Raw genomic sequence first — 19,646 nt, forward strand, 5'->3', positions numbered from 1 at the left:
GCCTTACTCATGTGTTGGAAGACAGGTCCAGATACAGAAGTCTGAGCGATCAAAGTTGTGATTGAGGGAGGTACAGGGGACCTCTAGGTGAGAAAGAATTCTCTGAGGACTAGAGATTTTCTAGAAGTAGCTTCTTACCTACAGTTTGAAAGATAATGGAGATTGGTCAAGCAGGAGAAAAAGACACATAGACCTAGTGCTGCTAGTTCACACCTGCAATCTTAGCTACTTGAGAGGCTGGCATGAGGAGTACAGGGAATCACACCTGGGAGACTAGTCCAGGCAGAAAAGTTCACAAGACCCCTCTCAACTCATAGCTGGGATGACAGCTACCTGGAAAGCTGATATGGGGAAGATTGTGGTCTCGGGCCAGCTTAGGCAGAAAAGTCCTTGAGAGTTCTAGTTCAGTGGACAGAAGCTGTGTAAAGTGGTTCCCACTTGTTATCCCAATAGGAAGTGGAGCATAAAGTGGACAGATTGTACCCCAGGCACATGCACGAAGGAAGACCCTATTATAGAAGTTACCAATAAAAAGAAGGGTTGGAAGCATGACTCAGCACTAGAGTACCAGCCAAGCAAGTGTAAAGTCCTGAGTTCAAATCCCAGTACCACCAAAGGAAAAAAAATTAAAAGGCACACTGTCCTAATAGTATTTATTAGGGCAAGCAGATACCTTGCATTAATTTACTTTTAAAATCTGAGTGGTTTTAGGGGACGGGTATCAGTGTGAGGGCCAATAGACAGGGAGAATGAGGGGAATATGATCGAACTATTTTATATGCATGTATGAAAATAAGCTATGAGGGGCTGGGAAGGTGGCTCAGTGATAGAGCGCTTGCCTTGCAAGCCTGAGGCCCTGGGTTCGATTCCTCAGCACCATATAAGCAAAAAGAAAAAAGCCGGAAGTGGTACTGTGGCTCAAGTGGTAGAGCGCTAGCCTTGAGCTGAAGAGCTAAGGGACAGGGCCCAGGCCCAGAGTTCAGGCCCCACGACCGGACCCACCCCCCCAAAAAAAAAAAAAAAGAAAAAAAGAAAGAAAATAAGCTATGACATCTGTTGAAAAAAAAAAATTTTTTTTTCTTGTCGGTTGTGGGGCTGAGCTCTGGGCCTGGACGCTGTCCCTGTGCTTTTTAGCTCAAGGCTAACGCTCTACCACTTGAGCCATGGTGCCACTTCCAGCTTTTTCTGCTTATACAGTGCTGAGTAATCGAACCCAGGGCTTCATGCATGCAAGGCAACCATTCTACCACTGAGCCACCTTCCCAGCCCCTGAATTTTTTTTAACCTATTTATTTATTTTTATTTTATTTTTTAATTGAGAAAATACCATACAGAGGGGTTACAATTACATGGGCGAGATAATGAGTACATCTCTTATCAAGCATTGTTGCCTCCTCCTTTGTTTCCCCTTCCCATCCCTTCCCATCTCCCACCCCCCCCCTCCTCTTCCACCCCCCCTAAATTTTTTTAAAGAAGGATAAAGTAGAGAGATGGAAAGGGTGAGTTTGATGGGGACACATCATATACATGTATAGAAGTACTGTGAAATACCTCTTGTACAACTAATATATGCTAATAAAGAAAAGTTTGAAGCCTGGTGCCAGTAGATCATGCCTGTAATCCTAGCTACTCAGGAAGCTGAAAATCACAGTTCCAATACAGCCTGGGAAGAAAAGTCTGTGAGACTCTTTTTTGTTGTTGTTGTTGGTGGTGTTCATGGGGCTTGAACTCTGGGTCTGGGCGCTGTCCCTCAGCTCTTCAGCTCTAGGCCAGAGCTCTACCACTTGAGCCACAGCACCACTTCCAGTTTTCTGAGTGGTTTATTGGAGATAAGAGTTTTTTGGCCTTTCTTGCCTGGGCTGGCTTTGAACCACAATCTGCAGCTCTCAGCCTTGTGAGTAGCTAGGATTACAGGCATGAGCCACTGCCGCTCGGCTTTGTGAGACTCTTATCTCCAATAAACTACTCAGAAAAAGCCAGCAGTGGTGCTGTGGCTCAAACTTTGGTAGAGTGCTGGCGTTAAGCACAAAGAGGCTCAGGGACAGAACATAGGTCCTGAGTTCAAGTCCCAGGGCCAGCAAAAACAAAAGAAAAAAAAAGTTTGAGCTGGGTGCTGGCTCACACCTGTAATCCTAGCTACTCAGGAGGCTGAGATCTGGAGATAATGGTTCAGTCAGCCCAGGCAGAAAAGTCCAAGAAATTTATCTCCAGTTAACTACCAGAAAACCAGAGGTGGCGCTGTGTCTTAAGTGATAGAAGGCTAGCCTTGAGCTGAAGAGCTGAGGGACAGCGCCCAGACCCAGAGGTCAAACCCCACGACCGACCAAAAAAAAAAAAAAAAAGCTTGAGGGCTGACCTAGCAAATGCAACATCCTGAGTTTGATCCCCAGTACCAAAAAAAAAAAAAAAAAAAGACAAAAAAAAAATTAAGGAAAGTTTGAGCAGGCTGGGTGTGGTGGCACATGCGTGTAAGCCCAACACTCCAGAAGCTTAGGCAAGAGGATCAAAACTTTCAGGCCAGCATGTCTTCAAAGACCAAAATGTGAAGTCTGAAAGGGACAAGGGTAGGCAGATAACATAGAGAGATGAGGGCTTGGAATGTGGCTTAGTGGTAGAGTGCTTGCCCTAGCATGCATGAAGCCCTGGGTTCGATTCCTCAGTACCACATAAACAGAAAAAGCTGTAAGTGGCGCTGTGGCTCAAGTGTTAGAGTGCTAGCCTTGAACACAGAGAAGCTCAGGGACAGTGCCCAGGCCCTGAGTACAAGTCCCAGGATTGGCAAAAAATAAATTTAAAAAAACAGAGAGGTGAAAGGACAGTTTCTGAAGTAAAACATAGTGGAAAACATCTTCCACTCCATATCTACCACCACCACCAACAACGAAAAAGCCTCAGCTCATTCATTCACTCATTCATTCATTCATCAGGCACTGTTTCAAGTTATTTGTATCTAATCTGAATCATTCCATTTTACAAATAAGGAAACTGAGGCTCTGGAAGTAGAGGTGTGGGCTCAAGTGGTAGAGGACCAGCCTCGAGAGGGAAAAAGCCAAGCAAAGAATACAGAGATCCTGAGTTCAAGCCCCAGTACCAAACAAAAATCCCGAGCCTCTGAATAGTTACAAACATACAACTGACTCCAATGTACCAGTTTAGGTATTTGAACCTAAGTAGTCTAGCTCTAAGCCTAGTTCTGACTCTCCAGGAATCATCTCCACCGAGAGACCTGTGTGCTGGGGAGAGAAGAACATGGACCTTTAGTCCTCGCACCTTCCTACTTGACCAACAGACAGTCCGCCAATAGCTGTCTAAGCCAATCAGAATTCAGGAAGGGGTTGGCCCAGGGAGAACAGCCAATTGGCGAAAGGGAGGTGTCAAATAACACTGGGAGAGGCGGGGCCTATAACTGGTACTCAGTAGACCTCATCCTAGGAGTCTGAGTGCTAAAAGGAGTCTGAGTGCGTGCGTGTGGGCGTGCGTGCGCGTGCGCGTGCACGTGCAGGTATAGATACATACGTGCTTGCGTTCATATGTGCGACGACGTGAAGACGTGCGACGCGTCTTGAGGCCCAGACACGAGCTTGAGGTCCAGAGGAGCGCGGGCAGCTTCGAGGCGACAGGTCTCCTCACAGAAAAGAAGCCATTGCTCTCCACGGCCACGTGGAGTGAGTGGCGTGGGGTTCGTTGGGACAGACGTCGGTGACGTGCCCCTCCCTCTGCCCCACCAACTGTGGCCCCCCCCCAGCATTCTGTCTCCTGCCCTAGGGCAACTGCCCCCCGCCACCTGCCTCCTGCTTTAGGGCCTCCCCTCAGGACCAGTCCTGCACGCCCTGCTAACTCTCATCACCTTCTTGCCGCCTTTTCTGTCTCAGAGGACATTCTCCCCACCCCACCCCCCCTTTCAGGCTCTCCCACTCTATTGCTTTTCTGGACCATCATCGCTGTCCACTTTTCTGCATCATCCCACACCTCCTCGGCCTCTAGAGTTCTCCTCTGTCCCAAATCCTATTCTCATGCCCTAGATCCCTCCAATCATAGGATCTTTTTTTTTTTTTTTTTTTTTTGTCAGTCATGGGGCTTGAACTCTGGGCCTGGGCTCTATCCCTGAGCTCTTCAGCTCAAGGCGAGCCCTCTATCACTTGAGCCACTGCTTCACTTGAGCCACTGCGCCACTTCTGGGCTTCTGAGTGATTTATTGGAGATAAGAGTCTCACGGCCTTTCCTGCTCATGCTGGATTTGAACCCTGATCCTCAGATCTCAGCCTCTTGAGTAGCTAGGATTATAGGCGTGAGCCACCAGTGCCCAGCAGGATCTATCTTGTTAAGCTATTTTCCCAATCGACTATCTTCTCTCCATTCAGTGACATCTCTTCCTATGAGCCATCACTATCTCATCCTCTTCCAGGACTCCCTCCTTGGCCAGGCCTTTGTCAGTTGCTCTCTACTCACTTCCTTTTTTCCCCTCTTGTGTCTGAATGATACAGTTATGCTCCCCCCATCCCAACCATCTCTTATCACTTTGCTACTCATGCTGGCTTATCCATACCAGATGACTACTCTTATCTTTCTTGAAGATTTTTATTTTTGGATCCAGTCATGGGCCTGAACTCTGGGCCTGGGCACTATCCCTCAGCTCTTCAGCTCAAGGCTAGTGCTGTACCACTTGAGCCACAGGGCCACTTCCGGCTTTTTTTCTGCTTATGTGGTGCTGAGGAATTGAACCCAGGGCCTCATGCATGCAAGGCAAGTGCTCTACCACTGAGTCATCTTCCCAGCCCGACTACTCTTATCTTTATCTTCCAGGACACCATGGACCCCCGAGGACCAGCCCCTCAGCCTTTCCAGCAATCTGAGAAACCTGGCCGTATCCGCCGTCGAAAAACGAGGCGGGAGCGGAACAAGGCCCTAGTGGGCACCCAGAGGTCATTGATCCGGCAGGATCCTCCCCTATCCAGTCGAGATTTACCAATGGCCATCCAGAATCCTGTGGCCACCACTGCTTCCAAGTTTGTAGTCATAACCCAAGGCAGGCTGAGCCGAGAGCACCGAGGTCTTTTCAATCACGAGGTGAAATCTTTGGATGTGGCCAGGCTGCTAAACTCTGGTACCCTGGAATCAGGCAGTCCCCTGCTCCTCACCAGGCCCTCCCCCAGTCCAGGTCCAAACATCCAAGAATCCGTCTTGCAATCAAAAGACAAGGAGACCCAGGTGCCTGGAGATTTGGGCACAAGCTCACCTATTTCCCCCAAACTCCCTGACTTGGGGGAACTGCTGAGGGAGCTGCAGTGTCAGCTGATTCTGCCACAGGCCTTCCCCAAGAGGAACCTGATGCAGGAGGCTAGGGATACCATCGTGGGAGCCTTACAGGCCCGCCATGGCTGTGTGCCTGACCTTGCCCTGGTGCTTCGAGGCTGCCAGACCCCTCTGCCAGGTGAACTCATCTCCTATCCCTGGCCTTCCCTTTTGCCTTCTCTTCTCTAGCCCAGCTGTTTCTCATGCTTCTGTCCTCTGTGGCAGGGACCAAGCCTAGGGATCCTGGAAGAAGAAGGACTACATTTTCCTGGATCAACAGCCCTGAGCAGGCCCCCAGGGCAGAGAGGCAGAGAAAACACCAGGGCAAAAAGGAGCTCACCTTTGCAATGTCTCATGCTCCCAGCTCTCCCACGGCAAACAGGGTGAGCCTGGCGCCACCTACAGGTCCCTGGCCACCCCCCTTGCCCTCGTTGCCATCACCCTCTGCGGCAACTTGGGGACCCCCAACAGCCTTTGACCTGCTGAAGAGTATCTGGCTAGTTGCTTCACCACCTCCTCCCCGATCCTGGGATATCGGACCACCTCAGCCCCTACCTCAGCTATCACCCTTGTTTCCTCAATCATCTGCTCTGGACTGGAGCCCCAGCCCCCCTGCCCCACTGCCCAGCCTCTCCTGGGTGGTATCCCAGAATAGTCCAGAAGCCTGGTCCTTTCCACCCATGAGATTGTACTGAGGGGAGTGTAGGTATCCCACACTCACAGGCACCTCAATAAAAGTAACTTCTTCAGTTTGTCTTTCTTTCTTTTGGTCTGTGACTGGAACTTGAACTTGGTGCCTGAAACTCATTAGCTGGTGTTCTACCACCTGAGCCATGCCTCCAATTTTTTTGTCAGTCATGGGGCCTGGGCACTGTCCCTAAGCTCTTTTGCTCAAGGCTAGCAGTCTGCTGAACCACAGCTCCACTTACATTTTTTGAATAGTTAATTGCAAAGAAGAGTCTCAAGGGGATTTTCCTGCCCTGGCAGGCTTTGAACCACAATCCTCATATCTCAGCTTTCTGAGTAGCTAGGATTTTTTTTTTTTTTTTTTTGGTCGGTTGTGGGGCCTGAACTCTGAGCCTGGGCACTATCCCTCAGCTCTTCAGCTCAAGGCTAGCACTCTACCACTTGAGCTACAGCGCCACTTCCAGCTTTTTTCTGCTTATGTGGTGCTGAGGAATCAAACCCAGGGCCTCATGCATGCAGTGCAAGCACTCTACCACTGAGCCACCTTCCCAGCCCAAGTAGCTAGGATTTTAAGCATGAGCCATTGGCTCCCAACTTTTTTTGTTTTGGCTAGTACTGGGGCTTGCTTGAACTCAGGGCCTGGGCACTGTCCCTGAGCCTCTCTTCAAGGCTAGCTTCAAGTCTAGCACTCTACCACTTGAGTCACAGTGCCACTTCTGGCTTTTTCTGCTTATGTGGTCCTGGGGAATTGAACCCAGGGCTTCATGCATGCTAGGCAAGCACTCTACCACTAAGCCACATTCCCAGCCCTCATATATGTGTGTGTGTATATATGTATATATATATATATTATATTTTTTATATAGGGGATGTATATATATACATATATACATACATATTTTTTATTTTTTTATTTTTATTTTTATTTTTTTGTCAGTCATGGGGCTTGAACTCTGGGCCTGGCCGCTGTCCCTGCACTCTTCAGCTCAAGGCAAGTGCTCTACCACTTGAGCCACAGTGCCACTTCCGGTTTTCTAGTGGTTTATTGGAGATAAGAGTCTCACCGACTTTCCTGCCCGGGTTGGCTTTGAACCTCGATCTTCAGCCTCCTGAGTAGCTAGGATTATAGGCATGAGCCACCAACGCCAGCTATCTATCTATCTATCTATATAATTTTTTTTAAATAAAGCAGTACTGGGTTTTGAAATCAGAACTTTGCACTTACTGGGCAAGATCTCTATCACTTGAGCTCCAGATGTCATGGTTCTCTTGGTTTGCAATGAGCTGCTGACCCAAAAGAACAGCTTTCCTTGGCTCTGAGTTTTGGGCCATGATGGAGAGAAAGGTACTGTCACTTCAGGATGGAAAAACTTGGGCTTCAGTTAGTCCAGTACATATACCCACTGTGGCTAACTGGATATCCAGCTCTAATCTAGGGTGATGATGAGCCACAGACTGAGGGAGACTGGGACCCTATCCTAGTGAGACTCACAGTCCAGTAGTGAGCACATAGTGTCCAAACTCCAGAGGTTGCACATGAAAGAGATAGGTGCAGGGGCTGGGGAACCCAAGAGAAGATTGATGATTCTGTGGGGAAGTTGAGAAAGACCCTGTGTTTTTCAGTTTGCAAGGAGGCAGGAAAGACCACTTAGCGCAAGGGGGAACAGCATGCATAGAGGCAAATAGGCTATGTGGCACCATTTTCATTTGGCCCGTATCCCTAAGCCATGCTTATTCCTGGAGTGAGTCACATCTGGGCCTGCCCTTGAGGGGCTCCTGGTCAGGTGGGCACAGGAAACAGTGAGTGTTCAGGATCACAGTGGGAGCTGCAGGCAGATCAAGACTGAGTTGGACACACAAGCTTTTTTTCCTTCATTTATGATATAAAAATGTTTGAACCAATTGCCTATGGTTAAAAATCAATTTTTCCGGCTGGAAGCATTTTGGCTCCATTTGGAGAGCACCAGCTGTGCCCAAGAACAGTAAGAGAGCATGGGCATGGGGTGAGGGGGCTCACACCTGTCATCCTAGCTACTCAGAAGGTTGAGATCTGAGGACCATGGTTAGCTGAGACTCTTATCTCCAATTAACCTCCACAAAACTGGAAGTGGCTTTGTAGTGGAGCCCTAGCCTTGAGCTAAAGAGCTCAGAGTCAGCACCCAGGCCCCATGACAGACCGAAACACACACACACACACACACACACACAAACACATACACAACCTCAAGGACAGTACCTGAATTCAAGCTGAGGACAGGCACAAAAAAAACAAAACAAAAAAACAAAGAAAACTGAGAGAGTGGAGAGGGAGGATAAGAGGCTCAGAGTTCCATCCCTAGCTCTAGCAAGTCAATCAATCCCATACCTCTTGTCTCATAGAGACCAGGCTTCACACCAAGCCAAGAAGTGACAGGATAGGGGCAGACAGCTAGGGATGGTGGCTGTGGAGGGTGAACTTTGCTATCTCTGTGCTGTGTGACCCAGACAAAGTAGCTTGCCCTCCATGCCTCTCTTCTCCCATCCCAGAACAGCAGGAATCCAAGACTCAGAGCTGGAGGTGGCTTCCATGGATGACGAGGGCTAATCAGTTCTTTGGGGGAGGTCAGGACAGAGCGTCAGATCTGGGGTCCTGGGCCACCCCCAAGCGACTGGAGGACGTCCACACCTTTTTTGGGGGGGGAGGGGGGACTGTGCAGACCTAGAGTTCAATTTAGGACATGGGGAACCAGAGGTAACCAGGAGACACCCAGAGGAGAGGACCGGAGCGGCGGTGGAGTGACACACGCCGGGCACTCCCTAGACGGTTCCCCCTCTCCCCCCGTCCTAGGCGGGGGTCAGGCTGGGCCGGGAGGAGGTGTGGGGTGTGGGGAGGGGGCGGGGCCGGGGCGCCCAGCGGCTCCTTTAATCGGGGGCGCGCGCTGGCCGGCCGCGCGCTCGCGCTCGCCGCGGTCGCGGGGCCGGAGCGGGAGCCGGAGCCGGAGCCCGAGCGGCAGCCGGAGCGGGCGGAATGGAGCCGCGCGCGCCCGCGCTGCGCCGCCTGCTGCCGCCGCTGCTGCTCCTGCTGCTGCCGCTGCCGCCCCGCGCCCGGGCCAAGTACGTGCGGGGCAACCTCAGCTCCAAGGAGGTGAGGCCCCGGGGTCCCCCCCTGCGAGCCCACGCCGGGCCGGGGACGGGAGATGGGGGCGCCGCCCCGCCCCCGGGCGGACGCGGGGCGCGGGGGGCGTGTGTGGGGAGGGGGGTCTGGGGTCGGGGCTGCAGGGCTCGCGGGGTGGAGGCCGGATGGCGGGGGTGGGGGGCTGTCTCGGAGCCCAGGGCTGGGCGGGAGGGGGCGGGCCGCGAGGAGCTGGTGCTGAAAGGGACAGCACCCCTCCCGCCGCGGCACCCCGGTTCCCCAGCACCGCATGTGCCACTGCGGGGGCCCGGGTGTGCGTGTGGGGCGCGGGGCGCGCGAGGGGATGCGGGTGGGAAGAGGCCCAGGACAGAAGGTGGCCGGGGTGTGCACCTGCCCTTCCCATGTCTTCCTTAGAGTGCCTGGAAAATGGAAGGGGGGAAAAAAAAACTTGGGGAGGGGGAGGAGAGGGCTTGTGAGGGAGGAAATCAGGGTGGCAGGACCCCCTGGACCCATGGTGAAGGGGGTCTGGAGACAATTTTGGAGGTGACTTGTGGTATTTTGGTATTGGACTCCTTGTGGTATTTGGAAAGCCTGGTATACCTGAGGGTGAGGAAGAAAAGTTGGGGGCGGGGGAGGGGGAAGGTGGTCTATGGAGTTAAGGAGAGTTCCAGAAGAACTCAGAAGAGGGGCTGACTGTGGGGGTGTGGGTCCCTTTGCCAGGACTGGGTGTTCCTGACGAGATTTTGTTTCCTCTCGGATTATGGCCGGTTGGACTTTCGCTTCCGCTATCCGGAGGTGAGTCTCTCCCCAAACCCCCAACCACTGACCAAGTTGAGGATGTAAACCCCCTGAGCTTATCCCAGCCCAAGGCAAGGGCTCCCCAGATCCTTGCATCCCCCCCACACCCTTCTGGATCTGCAGGCCAAGTGCTGTCAGAACATCCTCCTTTATTTTGATGACCCATCCCAGTGGCCAGCTGTGTACAAGGCGAAGGACAAGGTGAGGGACACAAGGAAGGGGGAGGGGGAGGGGCAGAAGATGGTGGCTGGTCAGAGACTGACCCTGGCCCTACCTTCTCCAGGACTGCATAGCCAAGGAGTCCGTGATCAGACCTGAGAACAACCAGGTCATCAACCTCACCACCCAGTATGCCTGGTCAGGCTGTCAGGTGTGGACACCACGGGGTACGGTGAGGTGGAGTGGGTCCCAGGGGACATTGAGGACACACTTCAGCTTCCTGGCACCTCCCCAGGTGGTGTCAGAGGAGGGAACCCGCTACCTGAGCTGCTCCAGCGGCCGCAGCTTCCGCTCCGTGCGTGAAAGGTGGTGGTACATCGCACTCAGCAAGTGCGGGGTAAGGAACCAGGGCCGCCACCTGGGCCTTCTCTTTGCCATCCTGCTGACTCCCTACCTGCACAGGCTCCTCCTACAGCCTTCCCACTGCCCACAGGGAGATGGGCTGCAGCTGGAGTATGAGATGGTCCTCACTAACGGGAAGTCCTTCTGGACCAGGCACTTCTCAGCAGATGAATTTGGTGAGCCCATACCCGGGGAAAAGGAACTAGGATCTTTCTCTCTCTCTTCCCTCCCCTCTCTCCCCCTCTCTCTCTTTCTCTCCTTTTCCTTCTTTCTTTTTTGTCAGTCATGGGGCTTGAACTCAAGGCCTGGCGCTGTTCCTGAGCTTATTTGCTCAAGGCTAGCACTCTACTATTGCAAGCCATAGCTCCACTTCTGGTTTTTTGGTGGTTCATTGGAGATAAGAGTCTCACAGATTTTTCTGCCCAGGCTGGCTTTGAACCACAATCCTTAGATCTTAGCCTCCTTAGTATTCCAGGCATGAGACATCAGGCCTCAGCTCTTTCTTCCTTCTTTCCTCCTTTTCTTTCTTCTTGCTTAATTTCTTTTTTTGGGGATCTGGTCGTGGGGCCTGAACTCTGGGCTTGGGCGCTGTCCCTCAGCTCTTCAGCTCAAGGCTAGCGCTCTACTACTTGAGCCACAGCGCCACTTCCGGCTTTTTTCTATGTGGTGCTGAATTGAACCCAGGGCCTCAGGCATGCAAGGCAAGCGCTCTACCACTGAGCCACCTTCCCAGCCCCTTCTTGCTTAATTTCTTTCATGCAGGTCCTGGGGCTTGAACGCAGGGTCTGGGTGCTGTCCCTGAGCTTTTTTCACTTATGGCTGGCACCCTAGCACTTGAGCCACAGCTCCACTTCTGGTTTTTTGATGGTGCATTGGAGATAAGAGTCTCACGGACTTTCCTACAAGGTTGGCTTTGTACCAAGATCTTCAGATCTCAGCCTTTTAAATTTTTATTTTATTTATTTATTTTTTGTCAGTCCTGGGGCCTGAACTCTGGGCCTGGGCGCTGTCCCTGAGTTCTTCAGCTCAAGGCTAGAGTTCTACCACTTGGGCCACAGCACCACTTCCAGCTTTTTCTGCTTATGTGGTGCTGAGGAATCAAAACTAGGGCCTCATGCATGCAAAGCAAGCACTCTACCCCGAGCCACCTTCCCAGCCCCATCTCAGCCCTTTTTGTGTGTGCTGGTCCTGGACTTGAACTCAGGGCCTGGATGCTGTCCTTGAGCTTTTTTGCTCAAGGCTAGTGCTCTACCACTTGAACCACAGCCCCACTTACAGCATTTTTTTTTTGGGTCCGGTCGTGGGGGTTGAACTCTGGGCCTGGGCGCTGTCCCTCAGCTCTTCAGCTCAAGGCTAGTGCTCTACCACTTGAGCCACAGCACCACTTCTGGATTTTTTCTTTTTTGCTTATGTGGTGCTGAGGAATTGAACCCAGGGCCTCAGGCATGCAAGACAAGTGCTCTTCCATTGAGCCACCTTCCCAGCCCTGATTACAGCATTTTTTTTTTTTTGTCGGTTGTGGATCTTGAACTCTGGGCTTGGGCGCTGTCCCTGCACTCTTCAGCTTAGGGCGAGCGCTCTACCGCTTGAGCCACAGCGCTACTTCCAGTTTTTGAGTAGTATATTGGAGATTAGAGTCTCATGGACTTTTCTGCCTGGGCTGGCTTTGAACCATGATCCTTAGATCACAGCCTCCTGAGTAGCTAGGATTACAGGCATGAACCACCGGCACCCGGCCTTACAGCATTTTTGATGGTTAATTGGTGATGAGTCTCATGAATCTTCTTGCTGGGCTGGCTTTGAACCTTAATCTTCAGATCTCTGCCTCTTGAGTAGATAGGATGACAGACATGAGCTTCCAATAACTGGCAGAAACCAGAATCTCTATGGGAGCACACAGCAGGTGCCTGCCCAGGAACCAAAGGACTCAAAGGACACTTTCCTTCTTCTACCAAATCCTAGGGATTCTGGAGACAGATGTGACCTTCCTTCTCATCTTCATCCTCATCTTCTTCCTTTCCTGTTACTTTGGATGTGAGTTGGGTACCTGTGGTAAGGGGTGGGGCAGGATGGGTAGGAGATCTGGGGAAGCAGGGTAGGCTGTCCTCCTGTCTGCTTGTGAACAGCCTTTTCCTGGGTTTGAACAGCCTTTCCCTTCCTAGATTTGCTGAAAGGCCGACAGTTGCTTCATACCACCTATAAAATGTTCATGGCTGCAGCAGGACTGGAGGGTGAGGTTTGAAGTAACTTAGTTCTTGAGTTCTGAGGGAAGTGCAGCTGGGGCCTGGGCCACTGAGTCAGAAAGAGGAGGATTGGGGACTGGAACTTTGCATCTGAGGGAGGAGGGCTGGAGTTGGATCCCTGGGTCTGAAGGAGGAGGGCTGGGGTGTGGCTCTCTGTGTCTAAGGGAGAAGGGCTGTGATCTGAACCCCTGGGTCTGAGGGAGGCGGGCTGGGGCCTGGACCACTGGGTCCGAGGGAGGAGGGCTGGGATCTGGAGCCCTGGGTCTGAGGGAGGAGGGCTGGGGCTTGGATCCCAGGGCCTAAGGGAGGAGGTCTGGGATTTGGAGCCCTTGGGTCTGAGAAAGGAAGGGGCTGGCAACAAAGGACTTGAGTCTGTCAAGTCTGTGGGAATAGAGGGTGTGGAGCCTGATGGGGGTGATCGAGGATCCAGATTATCTAGATCATAGTGCTAGAGGCCAGCTTTGTCTCCAAGCTGGTTTCCGTCCTTTCCTCTCTGCCTCCCCTCCAGTCCTTAGCCTCCTGTTTTTCTGCATCTACTGGGGCCAGTATGCCACCGATGGCATTGGCAACGAAAGTGTGAAGATCTTGGGTGAGAACGGAGTGGGCACCTGGGGCAGGGTGGGCAGAGCCCTTGGCCCATGTTTGGTGTCTTCTCTGAGCCTGTTATTGAGCCACCGTCTCTTCCCTTCCCAGCCAAGCTACTCTTCTCCTCCAGCTTCCTCATCTTCCTGCTCATGCTCATCCTTCTGGGGAAGGGATTCACGGTGACACGGTGCCCGGGCAGAGGGGTGGTGCTTGTGGGGTGGCTGGGCTAGAGATCAGGGCAGGGGGAAGGGGGTGAGGGTGTGTGTTGGGGGGGGAATTGTGTGGTTGCTCCCTCCTCCCTGACAGCCCCCACCCTGCTGTCTCCCCTCATGGCCTGCCGCCAGGGGCCGCATCAGCCACTCGGGCTCAGTGAAGCTATCCGTGTACATGACCCTATATACCCTCACCCATGTGGTGCTGCTCATCTACGAGGCGGAAGTGAGTCCCCATACCCCTGTCTGCCCCCTCCCCTGCCTGCTGCCCTCCCCACCAGCATCTCCCTCCCTCTCACTCCGCTTGAGCTTCCACCTTCCCATCTGTCTCTCAGCGATTCCTCCTCTCTTAGCCATCTCTGAGTCGCTTTCCTCCTCCTCCTCCTCCTCTGTCTCTCACTGTCTGCCACACTTCAGCTTCCATGTCAAAGAGTTCAGGAGTCACATGTGGTTCTGCTCCCTAGTTGGCTGTCCTAGGGTGATGACACCCCTTCCTCTCTTAGGATCTGTCTCCTCCTTTGAAAAACCCAGAGGCTCTTACCTCCCCGCTTCCCCCATGTTGGTCCTTGGGCTTGAACTCAGGGCCTGGGGACCGTCCCTGAGCTTCTGTGCTCAAGGCTGGTGCGCTACCACTTAAACCACAGCTCCACTTCGGGCTTTTGTGTGGTTAATGGAGTCTCATGGGGTTTTCTGCCCGGGGTTGGCTTTGAACCATAATCCTCAGATCTCAGCCTTCTGAGTAGCTAGGATGACAGGTGTCAGTCACCAGCACTTCCTCTGAAGCTTTATAATACCTTTAGCTAAATGGCTGCCTTCTTAGCTTCAATAAACTCCTTTGTGGGAGGGGGTGCCAGGAAGGCCTCTCTTGTTGAACTGATGGTAATGGAAAAACTCACATACAGTAGGGGTTCAGCCCCCCCCTCCCCTCGCCACTGGGTACACTGTAGCTGGTGTGGGCTCTTCCTCTCTGTTTCCTCTTCTTTCTCTACCTCTGTGTCTTTACCTCCATCATTGAACCCTGCTGCTTCTGTCCTGACTCAGTTCCTCTCCTCCCTGGGTGCCCAGGGCTGGGTTGGGGCAGGAGGCTGGGGTTATGATGAACTCTCTTCCTGTGGGTCCAGTTCTTCGATCCAGGCCAGGTACTGTACACGTACGAGTCTCCAGCTGGCTATGGGCTCATCGGGCTGCAGGTGGCAGCATATGTGTGGTTCTGTTACGCTGTGCTGGTCTCACTACGCCATTTCCCAGAGAAACAACCCTTTTATGTGCCCTTCTTCGCTGCCTACACCCTCTGGTGAGACATAGTGGGGCTTCAATCCATTTCTGCCTCCCAAGTCAGACCCCTAGTATGGAAGATGTGTGTGTGTGTGTGTGTGTTTGTATTGGGCTTGAACTCATGACCTGGAAGTTGTCCCTTAGCTTTTTTGCTCAAGACTGAGGCTCTGCCATTTGAACTATAGCTCTTCTTCCAGTTTTGTTTGATGATTACTTAGGGGTAAGAGTCTGAATGGACTTTGCTGCCCTGGGCTGGCTTCAACTTTCTTAGCCTCCTGAGTAGTTAGGATTACAGGTGTGAACCATAGGCTGAGTTTATGTGTGTAAAATGCTTAGAAAGAAGATCAAGCTGGGCGCTGGTTGCGCACGCCTGTACTCCTAGCTACTCAGGAGGCTGAGATCTGTGGATCACGGTTCAAAGCCAGACTGGGCAGGAAACTCCGTGAGACTCTTATCTCTAATAAACCACTAGAAAACCGGAAGTGGTGCTGTCTCAAGTGGTAGAGCGCTCGCCTTGAGTTGAAGAGCGCAGGGACAGAGCCCAGGCCGAGTTCAAGTCCCATAACTGAGGAAAAAAAAAAAAAAGATTAGTGCCAGGTGCCAATGGCTCATGCTTACAATCCTAGCTACTCAGGAGGCTGAGATCCAAGGATCATGGTTTGAAGCCAGCCAGGACAAAAAAGTCCCCTTGAGACTCTTATCTCCAATTAACCACTCAAAAACCAGAAGTGGAGCTGTGGCTCAAAGTGGTAGGGCACTAGCCTTGAGCAAAAGAGCTCAGGACAGAGCCCTTAGTTCAAGCCCCACGACCAACCCCCACCCCCACCCCCCAAAAAAAGAAGACTGGCATGCAATAAATCCTTATTTTTTTTCTTATTTGTTATTACCACTTGTTAATTCAGTCAGATCATTTATTTATTTAGTGCCAGTCTTGGAGCTTGAACTCAGAGCCTGGGCACTGCCCCAGAGCTTTTTTTTTCTCAAGGCTAATGTTCTACTCATGAGTCACAGCTCCACTTCTGGCTTTTTTTTTTGGTAATTAACTGGAGATTAGTCTCAATGGGTTTTCCTGCCTGCACTGGCTTCAAACTGTGATCCTCAGATCTCAGCCTCCTGAGTAGTAGTGAGGATTACAGGAATGAGCCACTGGTACCCAACTTTTTACAGATCATTTATTGATTACCTCCCAGATGCTTAGTCCTTGCCCCCTAGAATTTCCCAGGCCAGTGGCATTCCTGTTCCCTTCAAACTCTGCCTTCCAAAGGCCACACTGGCTGCCCACCAGGTCCCAACCTGGCAGCCAGTGTGTGCAGAGCAGGGGAGGCGGGGCCATGAGATGGGGGAGGAGAGCAGGAGCAGTCTCAGTCCACCCAATATCTCTTCTGCAGGTTCTTTGCAGTTCCTGTCATGGCCCTGATAGCCAATTTTGGGATCCCCAAGTGGGCTCGGGAGAAGATTGTTAATGGCATCCAGCTGGGAATCCACTTGTATGCCCACGGCGTGTTTCTGGTAAGGATGAACATCCAGGTGGGGGTGGTGAACTGAAGTGTGGAGGATTCATGATGCCCCATCCTTCATCTCCTTGAACATCAACTCTTGACCCAGCTGCCTGATTTTCACCATTGAGATTCTAGCCTGCCAGGACTCTGTCCCCAGAGCCCACAAAGGGGATGGCTGCGCCCCACCCCTAAAAAGGGGCTAGGTCTTCCATCTTGTATGTCACAGCCTGACTTACGTGCAGACTCACTCCCGGTCTCTGGCCAGTCCATCTGCAGGAAGTCAGAAAGGGACAGAAAGAGGTGAAATGCTGAGACCCTGCCATATGCCAGGCTCTGCACCAGCGGTTTTCATTTCTACCCTCTCATCTTTCCAGATAGGCATGACAATCCTTTTTGGATTGTTGTAGCAACGTGCCCCAGACCTCACACTTTGTGATGGAGTGAAGAGGTGCTATGCCAGCCTAGAGTGCCACATGCAGTGCCCTTGCTATTATTTTATCTTCAGCAAGCTTCCTTCCTAAAAAATGCCCATCCTCGCTCAGCACAGCTGCCCTTCTGGAATCCAAGTCTCATGGTGTTCAGTTCCTGTTTATTCATTCAGCACCATCTTGGAGCTGGCTGTGCTGGGCTTGGAGGGCACAGTCACTGGGCCCTTATAACCTACCAGAGCTATCTCCCCCATTCAGCCATTGATTGGGGGGTTGGATGTTCTAGAAAGCACTAGGGATTTACCAGGGACCAGAAATGCCAAATTCCTAACTTCATGGAACTAACATTCTAAAGCCTATTAACTGATTGATGTTCAATTGAACTTGCTGTGTTTATGAAAATAGTCTATCATCGTCACCCGTGCTTTTGGGTAGTGTCACTGAGAGAGCCTAAACTTTTAGCTTTTTGTTCTCTCCCCCACTCCCCCCAGTAACAGACCCAGGGCTTGAACTCAGGGCCTGGGCATTGTCTCTGAGCTTTTTTGCTCAAGGCTGGTGCTCTACCACTTGAGCCACAGCGCCTCTTCTGACTTTTTGGTAGTTTATTGGAGATAAGAGTCTCATGGACTTTTGTGCCTGGGCTGGCTTTGAACTTGGGATTCTCAGATCTCAGCCTCCTAGGTAGGATTACAGGCGTAAGCCACCAGTGCCCAAGCTAGTTTTTTTTTTTTTAAATTAAATCTGAGCCACAAGCAAAGGGTCTTAGCCTATTGGGATGCTAAAGGAGAAAGCAGAGGCTGCCATTAGAGGGGTGTTGGGCCCTGTCTGAATGACAGCAAGGAAGTGGGGTCTGCAGAGAGAGGTGGGGGAGGGAGCCCAGACCCTAGACCATGCTTTTTCAACTTGCCCCCGTCCCTGGCCTCAGATCATGACCCGCCCTTCGGCCGCCAACAAGAACTTCCCGTACCACGTGCGCACGTCGCAGATCGCCTCGGCCGGGATCCCCGGCCCCGGAGGAAGCCAGCCGTCGGACAAGGCCTTCCCGCAGCACGTCTACGGGAACGTGACGTTCATCAGCGACTCGGTGCCCAACTTCACGGAGCTCTTCTCCATCCCTCCGCCCGCCTCCTCCTCCGTAAGCCCCGCGGCCCCGGCGCCCGAGGAGCTGCTGGCGCCGCCCCTGGAGTACCTGACCCCTGTCCCGGCCCCGCCGCCGCCGCCGCCGCCGCCGCCGCCGCCGCCCTCCCTCCCCGCGCCCGGGCGCCTGAGCCCACCCCCCGCCTTCCGCACCCCTCGCGTCCCCGCCCCGCGCCGCGACCGTCCCCCGGCGCCCGCGCCCACTCTGCCCGGCTGGGTCCTGGCCCTTCTGCGCACGCCCCCGCCGACGCCGCGAGCCGTGCCCCCGCCGCCTGCCTTCCGGGGCTCTACCCCCGACCCCCCGCCGCCGCCCGAGTTTGCCCCGCGCACCCCGACGCCACCCCTGGAGTACCTGGCTCCTCTGCCCCGGCGCCCCGCCACCCACACCTTCCTTGATTGACAGGGGCGTCCACTGGGCGCCACCCCCACTCCCCTGATTGACAGGCGCGTCCCCCCTGGGCGCCACCCACCCCCCTGATTGACAAGTGTGTCCACACTGGGGGGGCGGGGTTCTCTAGGAGGGGGAGGGGGACGGGCCTTCGGGGCCGCATCTGCCCCTCCCCCCCGAGGGTCCCGGATGGCCTCTGACCCTGACCCCCCTCCCAGGCCGGGAAGCAGGTGGAGGAGACGGCGGTAGCGGCGGCGGCGGTGGCCCCGAGGGGTCGCGTGGTGGTGACCGTGGCCGAGCCGGGCGCAGCCTCCCCGTCCCTTCCCGCTCGGTTCCCCAAGGCGGCTGACTCGGGCTGGGATGGCCCGACGCCCCCCTACCAGCCGCTGGTTGCCCAGACGGCGGCGCCACAGAGCGGCGGCTTCACCGAATACTTCAGCATGCACACAGCCGGGGGTCCCGCACCCCCGGTCTGAGCGCCCCTGCCCCGCCCTCCCCACCGCCCTTGACCTAAGGGCCGCGCACCGGGCCCCGGCTGGGCTCCGGATCCCTCCCCCGCCCCCCCAGCTCCGTCCCGGCCCCGGGGAAGGACCGTCCTGGGCCCTCCCGCCCTGCCCCACCCTGCGCCCGCCCAGGCGGGGTGCGCTGCGCCCCCCGCCCCTCCGTCCTCTGTGCCAAACGGTCCCGCGGGAGCCGCTCTCCCCGTCCCCTCCCTCAGCCCCTGCCCCGAATGGCGCCGGATTCTGGGCTCCCGCTGTTCCGTGATCTCCGACCCCCTGACCCCCTCCGAGACCTGTGACCCCGCTGGATTCCGGAACGCCGATGATGACCGCCAGGACCCTGCCCGTGATTCTCCAGGACTCCGCGACCCCGAGCCACCTGCTCCCCGGGACGGATATTGTGAAGCTGGTCTCGACTCTGAAATCCATCGGATCTGTGACCTCTGCCCCGCGCGCAGCCCGGGGGAGGGGGCTCTCTTTCTCTCTCTCTTGCCAAAATAAAGAGGAGCCGTTGAGGTTTTTATCTACACTATGGCTTCTTTTATTCGTGTGTGTGTGTGTGTGTGTGTGGTGTCTCCGTGTCCTGGGGCTTGAACTCGGGGCCTGGGCGCTGTCTCTAAGCTTTTGCGCTCAAGGCTGGCCTGCTCTACCACTGGAACCACAGCTTTTTGCTTCAGGCTTTTTTGGTGTTTCACTCGAGATAAGAGTCTCACAGACTTTCCTGCCCCAGGCTGGCTTCGAACTGTGGTCCTCAGATCTCAGCCTCCGGGATGACAGGCGTGAGCCACCAACTCTCTGTGTATATAATTTGACTTTTATGCAGATCTAGAATCTGGAGGTCTAGAAAAGTCACCTAGCGGAACCGTCCGCACCGCTCCTTTATTTTTACCTTCCCTTTACCAGTCAGAGACAGGGGTGCTTCCAGTGGC

The 19,646-nt window shown here is 53.7% G+C and overlaps 2 protein-coding genes across 3 annotated transcripts; both read left to right on the forward strand.

Annotated features, from left to right (window-relative positions):
• Positions 1-4,809: 4,809 nt before the first annotated feature.
• On the forward strand, positions 4,810-5,987 carry Prr19 (proline rich 19). Its single transcript, XM_042667800.1, has 2 exons — positions 4,810-5,431; positions 5,518-5,987. Exons 1-2 carry the CDS (start codon positions 4,810-4,812, stop codon positions 5,985-5,987), a joined length of 1,092 nt encoding a protein of 363 aa, XP_042523734.1.
• A 2,999-nt stretch (positions 5,988-8,986) lies between these two features.
• Tmem145 (transmembrane protein 145) lies at positions 8,987-19,107 on the forward strand. Of its 2 annotated transcripts, none has more exons than XM_042668187.1 (15): positions 8,987-9,103; positions 9,812-9,886; positions 10,013-10,090; positions 10,173-10,259; positions 10,344-10,403; positions 10,542-10,626; positions 12,413-12,484; positions 12,613-12,681; positions 13,202-13,282; positions 13,387-13,465; positions 13,623-13,716; positions 14,612-14,784; positions 16,154-16,274; positions 17,618-17,827; positions 18,936-19,107. In XM_042668187.1, exons 1-15 carry the CDS (start codon positions 8,987-8,989, stop codon positions 19,014-19,016), a joined length of 1,482 nt encoding a protein of 493 aa, XP_042524121.1. In that variant the 3' UTR covers positions 19,017-19,107. The 2 variants fall into 2 exon arrangements, with proteins under 2 accessions (XP_042524121.1, XP_042524120.1); XM_042668186.1 differs by lacking the exon at positions 18,936-19,107 and adding an exon at positions 18,436-18,693 and having other exon boundaries at positions 10,344-10,445.
• The last annotated feature ends 539 nt before the right edge of the window (positions 19,108-19,646 follow it).

Source organism: Dipodomys spectabilis, unplaced genomic scaffold (assembly GCF_019054845.1).
Source record: "Dipodomys spectabilis isolate Male_0828 unplaced genomic scaffold, ASM1905484v1 ptg000422l, whole genome shotgun sequence".
Taxonomy (NCBI): Eukaryota; Metazoa; Chordata; class Mammalia; order Rodentia; family Heteromyidae; genus Dipodomys; species Dipodomys spectabilis.